The sequence below is a fragment of the Medicago truncatula genome, chromosome 6 (genome assembly GCF_003473485.1).
Source record: "Medicago truncatula cultivar Jemalong A17 chromosome 6, MtrunA17r5.0-ANR, whole genome shotgun sequence".
In the NCBI taxonomy this organism is placed as follows: domain Eukaryota; kingdom Viridiplantae; phylum Streptophyta; class Magnoliopsida; order Fabales; family Fabaceae; genus Medicago; species Medicago truncatula.
The window spans coordinates 15565252-15574096 of record NC_053047.1 but is presented as its reverse complement, the minus strand read 5'-3'; the positions used below and the strand labels follow the sequence as shown (position 1 = coordinate 15574096).

Here is an 8845-nt window from a genome sequence, read left to right as displayed (position 1 = left end):
TAAGTGTAAATTTGCTCTCTCCAATTCATCTCTCTTGACAATTTCTTTGCTATCCAAACAAGAGAAGTGTGATACTTCTCTTCTATTTCTCTCTTTGCTAATTCTCTCTTCTCTAATTCTCTTCTACGAAACATAGTGTTAAGCTCTAAAACTAAGTAAAATAAATACCAATTTGAAGCACATTGAACGATTAGTACTAATTCGTAGTTCAATCCATCATACTAACAAACTTTTTCTAAAGCTATATATTGAGAGAAGTAAACTCTTTGAATGATTAACTTTTTTTTTTTGGAATAAAGTGGTAAGCTACTAAAATTAAACTCACACACAACTGTGTAGTCTCGAGTTTGAACTCAGATTACAACGTTCAGTCTTGCAATTTCGGCATTTGTTAGTTGAGCTTTTTGATCGAATGATTAATTATTACAATTGTGTATTTACTTATCAAATAAAAAAATAAGAATTCTTTAATATTCTAATATTTGTGTAAAATTAATTTAAAATTTAAATTTACTTCTTAGAAAAGTAAGCAAGCCTAAAAGAACAAGGGAGTGGTGGTAATAGGTGCTACGTTGCCTATATACACAATACAATTTCCACACCTGCAACGCACGTGAGTTTTCATTGCGGTTCAATACAAACACACACGTCAACCATAAAAAACGGAACATGAAATGAAAAAAAGTGGAACATTGCAATTACAACTTAAGTTTCACTTCTCCTTTAACATTGTATCTCTCACCATGTTTCTTGTCAAGGTTCTTGTTTCTCTCTCTTCCTTAATTTCACATTTCATTAAACATATTTGTTTAATGTTAAATTGTTTGTTGGTGTTTCAAACAGACATGGAGACAAACTGCTTTTGGTGTTTATGGTTATATGAATTTCACCAAACCTGCTTTTCTGTATGTAATTTCTTTATTCATTTTGAATCAACTATTATATTAACAAAATATTATTATTGTTATTGTTATTAGGATCAAAATCCTTGAATTTCTTAAGTCTGGTGTAATATGAATTTAGCATATTAATGTAGAGGACAAAAATATCAATTTAGGATTATATGTGTTATTAATCTGTATAAAATTTGTTTTACCAACTAGAGTTGTGTGCAGCTGAAGAGGCTAGACCTCCGCAATGTGATGAATCAATGTTCGAATCTCGATTGGGAGAGGTGACCACATTTATTGTCGTGCCTATAATAGGATTAGTGAGCCTATGGGAACAAAAAAAATATTAGTTTTTTGTTGGGTTCAAGTTTGAGTGGTTAGTCCTACATACATCCACTATGAATGAGTTCAGTGTTGGATATATAAAGGGAGGTGACCTATGAAACATGGACTCCGACACGGACACGTCGACACCGCTAATGTAAAATATACAGGACACCGACACCGCTACATATATGTTAATTTATTTAAAGACGGTCTAAAATGAAAATTAAAATACATATATAAACATCTATCTTTAGCAATTTATTTCATTAGAAAAAGTTCTACAACAAAATATCATAGTATTTGACCTTTATTTATTCGTCTATTATCAAAAAAGTTAAAAATGATATAATCAACTATGATGTCTATAACCCCTAATTGATCAACATTTCTCAAAACATATGTAATTCTTGTATCTATGGTGTGTGGAAACAATAGAGAAAACAATTGTTTAAGATATTTGTGTGAGTTGTCCGACACGGCTCGTATTAGTGTTATATAGGTGTCGGACACCGATTGTAGGAGTGTCGAAGTAAAGAAAAAAAACAATTATTTAAGACACTGGTTCGACACGTGTCGTACGGGTGTCATAGGAGTGTCGGACCTCGACGCGTGTCGGATACCGTGACACGTCTAGTCCTAGAGGTGTCCGTGCTTCATAGGAGGTGACTTGTATACTGAATGTCTAAAAGTTTTTGGTTGAGATATTGCGTCTCCCTCTCTTATAGTTCTGGAGCATTGACCTGTGTTGCTCTCGGCACTCCCTTGGTCTCCCCAACATTTTTGTACCCACTTTCAAATATATAGCAATTAATTAGCGGGTAATTCAGATGAATTTTGTACCCATTGTTTGGCTAATTAGTTATACTATTCGTAATCCTTGTATTATGATTATGATAAAAAATATTGTTATTGGAGATCCTATGTTGACTAATGATTTGTGATAGGACAAAATTAGTTACTATAAGATCGATATAACTCTCAGTGACTAGCTTTTGGGGTTATGTTTTGGTTAAACCCAAGTTATAAGACGGTATCAGAGTCTATCATAGATTTGTTGTTAGGCAAACTGTTAGTTGGCTGCCCATAGATGTTCCGTCCTCCAAACTTCATGTTCCATATGTTCAATATTAGGTATGAAGATCTTTCAATGTTGGTAAATTGAAGAAAGAAAGGTTCTGCGAGTGGTTGTGAATCTATGACATCGATGATGTCCTATATCCAATGGTGGGGGTGTACTTCCATGCACTCCAACGCTCAAGTCAGTATAATGATTGAGGTGGGTGAGAGGTTTAAAATGAGACCTACCTTGATTGATGATGATGTGAGACTTGTATGAGTTTGAAGCATGTGGTATTGGGATACGGCAAGCCCAATAATCTACTTCGGAACAACCAGTAATATGGCGAAGTAGTGAGATTATAAGTGTGGGAAACCCTCCCATGAGCTAGCATTTGGGGTTGGAGGTCTTCAAACCCCAAAAAATGTGGGTCGGACTTCCAAGCTCCAGATATTCAGTCCTGTGTGTGAGGTGGTGAATCGGATTCTAGGAATTGATGGACAACTCCCATAATCTAGCTTTTGGGGTTGAGTTAAGCCGAGATCCAAATTCTAAGAATTATTTTGAACTGAGTTTGTTCCTCTAATTCTTAATGCTTACCTTATGTCACAACATTGATCTTACTTATATAGGTAGATGCAAAACAAATCTAAAGTTCATTTCCTTTCCTTTTCTTTGTTTGATTGGTTTTTCCAGTATCAAGTTTTACTGTGTTGAAACAATCATTTTGGACTTATATTGTGTATGTTTTGTTTATTTTTGAATGTTGGGAAACTTATTTGATTGAATTGATTTGTGTGTGTGACTGACACCGACGATAGTTTCATCATATTTCTATATTAAAAATCAAAATAATTGAAAATAAATGGAGATAACTGTTACTTATTGTGTCTATACTCTATAGTCTGTACACAGTTTATTGAAAACTAGAATGTAGTAATGTGGAGAAAACTGTTAATTGCTGATGTATAAATTTTAACTTTCACAGTGAGCATTCTAAGAATTTCAAACCAGAGGAAACGGAAGTACAAATACCAGGGAAGAATTGCATTGTAACAGGAGCAAACTCTGGAATTGGTTATGCAGCAGCTGAGGGTCTCGCGCAGCGGTTTTGATCTTTATCTGATGTTTGTTTCTGGAATTAAGTTTTTTCAGTATTTGTAGTTAGATGCTAATAATCTATGGTTAATGATTTTCTGCCAGTGGTGCAACCGTCTATCTTGTATGTCGTAACAAGGAGAGAGGAGAGGCTGCTCTTTCTCAAATTCAGACTAAAACTGGCAATCAAAATGTATATTTGGAGGTATTGTCTCCGATTCTTTTAGGGCCTGTTTAAATCTACTTACTTTAGCTTATCAAAATGTGTATTTGGCAAAGCATATGGAAATAACTTACTATAACATATTCATAAATTGTTTTCAGCTGATTTCCACAAACTCTCTAGGATAACTTATGAAAACAGCTTATAGCTTGTATCAAAACAATTTGACTTCATTTTATCTTTTGGTATAAAATAGGTTATACAAAAGCACTTATAATGATATACATTTATGCTACAAGCAATAAATTAAGCTATTCATCCAAACAAGACCGTAACTACCAAAAGCATATTAGACTTTTTAAATTTTATGTATTGAACATAAACTTTACATAATTGTGATCTAGCTCATTTTTCTTGCAGATTTGTGATTTGTCATCTGTCACGGATATCAAGTCACTTGCTTCCAGGTTTTCCGAAAAGAATGTTCCAGTACATGTGTTGGTAAATGATTAATCATATTGCGAGATGATATAATACATGAAACACTAACACCGACGCCAAGCACGATACCGACATTTACATGTCGATACCAAAAATGAAATAACCGAATACAACCACATGTGTCGGTGTCAGACACTACACGTGCAGGACAACAAACTCACTTTTAATCTGAAATGTCGGAGCTACAATACTTCACTGCATGATTGAAATTGCTGATAAATTTAATATAAAAAACTTGCGGGACTTTTGTGTATTGCTTATGGATACCATTTTATTTCAAGAAAATAAAAACTATTATATAGTTTTTGCAATACAAATTTAACTGCTGATATGATGATTTTAACCAATTTATTCTTTTGAAAATCTAATATGGAACAATTTATTGCATCAAGGTTAACAATGCTGGCTTGCTTGAGCAAAATCGAGTGACCACATCAGAGGGGTGAGTCTTTTTTGTTTAATGTAAATTTTTCCCCAACTCTACCTGTAGTGGTCGTTGATATGCTATACTGCCTCTATAGTTTTCTATTTGAAAACACTTTATACCAAATCGTGTTTCGTGAAACAATAACACTTGTTCAAATCTCGCTAGGCTTTAGCCTACATCGTGTTTCGCGAAACGATAACAATTGTTCTAATCCCGCTATGCTTTAGCCACTATTAGACAAAACTGCTCTTATGTTTACCTATTCTATTCCAGGTTTGAGTTGAACTTTGCTGTCAATGTATTAGGTACTTACGCCATGACTGAATTGATGGTACCGTTACTGGAGAAAGCTTCCCCCAATGCACGTGTCATTACTGTTTCTTCTGGTGGAATGTATAGTACTCCCTTGACAAACGATCTACAGGTAACTTAACTTTGTTATGAACATGTCAGTTAACTCAATCATTTCAAGGATTTCAGTGTAATTTATTCTGTTCTCTGTACCAGTATTCTGAGAGCAGCTATAATGGGACCTTACAATATGCTCGAAACAAGCGTGTTCAGGTCAGTTATATTGATCAATTTAGTAATGATATTTTAGATTCAAGGCGTGTCCAGTATCCGACCTCGACACGCATGGTTACATTCAAATATTCTGTTTTCTAAAATTATGTTGATTGTCAGTATCAAGTTTGATGTCAATATCTGTGCCAGTATTTCATACCTATTGATGACTCTGTTAAAATACTTTTTTTTTCCCCTCGAATTGGTGGACAATTAACACAAAATGAACAATGCCGTCAATGATAAAGTCATCAACATACACAAACAATGCCGTAATGACAAAGTCGTCAACATACACAAACAAGTATATATAACATGTGACCGAATAGTGATAAAATATCAAGCGATCTGCCTCACTTTGAGTTGTGTCAAATTGTTGAACAACTTTGTTAAGCTGTTAAAGAAGCCTTAGGAGACTGTTTGAGGTTTTATAGAGATTTGCAAAGACGAAAAACTAGCCTCGAAGATTCCCGTGAGTTACAAATGTAGAAGGGTTTTAAATTATGCAGGTTTATCAAATCTTTGCATTCATATATTTGAGAATCCTTATTTCTTGAATAGAGGTTAAGACGCAATTTAAAGAGATTACTGGAGTGATTACTTTTTGATTTTATTTTGTCCATTCATGCAAAATTTTGATATATTTGAAATGCTAGGTCGCACTAACAGAAAATTGGGGTGAAACATACAAGAACAAAGGGATAGGATTTTACTCAATGCATCCAGGTTGGGCTGACACTCCTGGTGTTGCAAAAAGTTTGCCAGGCTTCTCAAAATCGTAAGTAATGCTTGTCCTTAACATCATACTTAGAAAACCAATTGATTATTATTTTATATAAAATATTGGAGATTAAAACCACTCATGGGAAGATAGCGTCTAATGATCAAGTTGTGTCGACTCTTGCATTGCATTCATTATGTACCCTAATGTATCTCACGTTATAGACCCTTCGAGTCCATTATGAGATTATAATCCCTAGCGGGGCATGTGACTTTTGTTTCGTGGGGATGGTCTACCTCCCAAATACGCGACTCCAACAACGGAAGTCAGATTCTTTTCTTAGAGAAGAGTCACGTTACCATTTACCAACTCTCTCAGCACCATGTTGGTAGTCCTAATTAATATACTGACCTAATTAATTACAGATTAGCGGGGAAGCTTAGAACAAGCGAAGAAGGTGCAGACACGGTTATCTGGTTGGCACTACAACCAAAGGAGAAGTTGGTATCTGGTGCATTTTATTTTGATAGAGCTGAAGCTCCCAAGCACCTTTCATATAATGCTACAAGTGGTTCTCATACTTTGATCAACTCTGTCATTGATAGTCTTCGATCCTTGGCATCTCTTTCGGCTTAAACAGAGAGTATACTTCTACACTAAATGGTAGGGGTCTTTGTAGTTCGGTTTTAATCGGTTTTGAGATGCAAAATCATCGAATCAAAAGATTAAAATAGTACGGGTTTGCATTTTGATCGGTTTCGATGTAAACGATAAATGTTGTAAGAAAACATAGAACCTGTTTCAGGTAATATAGCATTGCCAAAATTAGTGACAGTTATATCAATTGTTTTCGGTAATCATCAATAGCTATGAAGTGTACATTTTCCTACAGCTGTATATGAATAAGTTTATATGGGAGAGTTTTGTTTCATAATATTGTCACTCCCTTTAAGAACCAGCATCCACAACGGTTTTCACTCTATTGATACTTACTCGGTGGTTACTCTTTTCCCTTTGGCGCTTCACTCAATCATTACAGAAGCGCCGATTGATATGACTCATTCTAAATTTCTTCCCATTCGCTCTACTCTAAAACATTATTATCATAATGTTATAGAAAACACACTGCCATTATTGCTATTGACACCCTTCAGATGTTGATCTCCTCTTGAACTGCAATGCTGCTTGTTGCGCTGCCACACGAATATCATCTACTTTGGAGCTTGCTGGCATTGGAAGTTTCTCAATCATATCAGGAAAATTGAGCCTCGCGGAGCGTCCTTTAAGGTGAAAAGCTGCTATATCATATGCTGCTGCTGCTGCCACTTGTGGTTCTTCATAGCTTCTAACCATATTTTGCTTTTCTTCCCTTGATCCTTTATTTCTGATGGAAATTTCCCCCATTTTCCCTTCCTAACTCCTATATAGGATGCTGCTGGTGTTGAATGAGGAACATTCACATGTTCTTGTTCTTGCATTATGTTTGATCTTTCTATTGGTTCTAAGTAGTTTAGTTGTCCTCTCAAAAAAAAAAAAGTAGTTTAGTTGTAATTTGATAGGACATAACAATAACTCATATATATATATATATATATATATATATATATATATATAAGGGTTTGCTAGGATACACCCACTAGTTTTTAAGGTGTGTTTTAGCAAAGATATAACTAAAAAGTTGTTAAATACACCTTAAGGTGAATGTTGTTAAAACACTCATTCTAAAAAATAAGTGAGTGTATGTTAGCAACTCATATAGGCATTTGCTAGAATACACCCACTTATTTTTTAGAAGGTGTGTTTTAGCAAGTTATAACTAAAAAGTAGTTAAATACATTCTAAGGTGTAGCTTACTAAAACACTCCTACATAAAATCTAGTGGACGTGTTCTAGCAAATGGGTTTTCTAGAATACACCCACTAATTTTTATTAAGTTATTACAAAGTTTGTGATTGTGTTTGAAAGGTGAAACAAAAGAGGTAAGCTTCCTCGTAGGAACATACGTTGAAATTTTATAACACTCTAAACCCCATATGCAATAAATCATGCAAATAATTCAATTAAATCAAAAGAGCTCAAGATGCCACAACTTCGTTTTATCAAAACATGCATAAATGTGTTTTCAAAACTCGCAACGAAAAATCTTCAAACAAAAAAATCTCAACATGTAATAATCCTCAAAACATGAACAACAAAATCCAACTCCATGTCTCAAGGTCTCAAATACATGATAACATACTCAACCAAAATAAATCCAACAAGGATAAAAGACAATAAACATAAAGGGTTAATGGTGTTTTACCCCCCCTGTAATATAGGTCATTTCCGATTTTCCCCTATGTAAAATATTTTTTTGATTTACCCCCTGTAATTTTTATTTTTTTTTGGAATACCCCCCTAATAGGTCATACAAAAACGAAAAATTTCTGCAAAAAAAAAAAAAAAATCGTTTTTTTATGATCTATTAGGGGGTATTTCAAAAAATATATATTTTACAGGGGGAAAAAATGGAAATGACCTATATTACAGGGGGCTAAAGCATCTTTAACCCAAACATAAATGCTGACACCCTAATCAGAGCCTAACTAGACTTCGAGCAAAAGAAAACGAGGTAGCTCCAAGCTAATCCTCAAGCAACTCACAAGCAATAAGTTATCAGTCCTGCACGCCGTCTACCCATTCATACAAATAGGTAGGCGGTTAACCAAATGGCCACTAGGAGTTAGATAATATTTCACACAACAAAATATAATCAACAAGTAGCATTCTAGAATTTTCCAAGTAAGATCATACATATACATATTTATCATTCTTAGAATACTAACTCCACATGAATATTATCATACATTTATCGTAGCATATCAAGCAACATATACAAGTCCACGATTCCAAATAATCTTAACATTCATCCTAGTTACGACGCATTTCACAAATCTCAAGTGCATGCAATGTTCTAGACACCTCTACATGCATGTGGTACCATTTTGGATTTCAAAGATACGTTCTCCACCAAATAACATTGTTTCTCTCCGATTACGTTCTCCACCAAATAACGTAGTTTCTCTCCGACTACGTTCTTCACACCATCATATAATAT

The 8845-nt window shown here is 34.4% G+C and overlaps 1 protein-coding gene across 1 annotated transcript; it reads left to right on the top strand.

The window, feature by feature from the left end:
* The first annotated feature begins 600 nt into the window (after positions 1-600).
* LOC11443591 (dehydrogenase/reductase SDR family member 12) lies at positions 601-6637 on the top strand. Its single transcript, XM_003619053.4, has 10 exons — positions 601-758; positions 844-905; positions 3263-3382; positions 3478-3577; positions 3956-4036; positions 4429-4478; positions 4737-4887; positions 4971-5027; positions 5684-5805; positions 6174-6637. The coding sequence occupies exons 1-10, from the start codon at positions 675-677 to the stop codon at positions 6382-6384; spliced, it is 1038 nt and encodes a 345-aa protein (XP_003619101.2). The 5' UTR covers positions 601-674; the 3' UTR covers positions 6385-6637.
* Positions 6638-8845: the final 2208 nt, after the last annotated feature.

Coding starts and splice junctions, on each gene's coding strand:
- LOC11443591 (XM_003619053.4), top strand. CDS start 675: ATGAAAAAAAGTGGAACATTGCAATTACAACTTAAGTTTCACTTCTCC. Junction 759..843: donor TCACCATGTTTCTTGTCAAG/GTTCTTGTTTCT, acceptor TGTTTCAAACAG/ACATGGAGACAAACTGCTTT. Junction 4,037..4,428: donor ATGTTCCAGTACATGTGTTG/GTAAATGATTAA, acceptor TATTGCATCAAG/GTTAACAATGCTGGCTTGCT.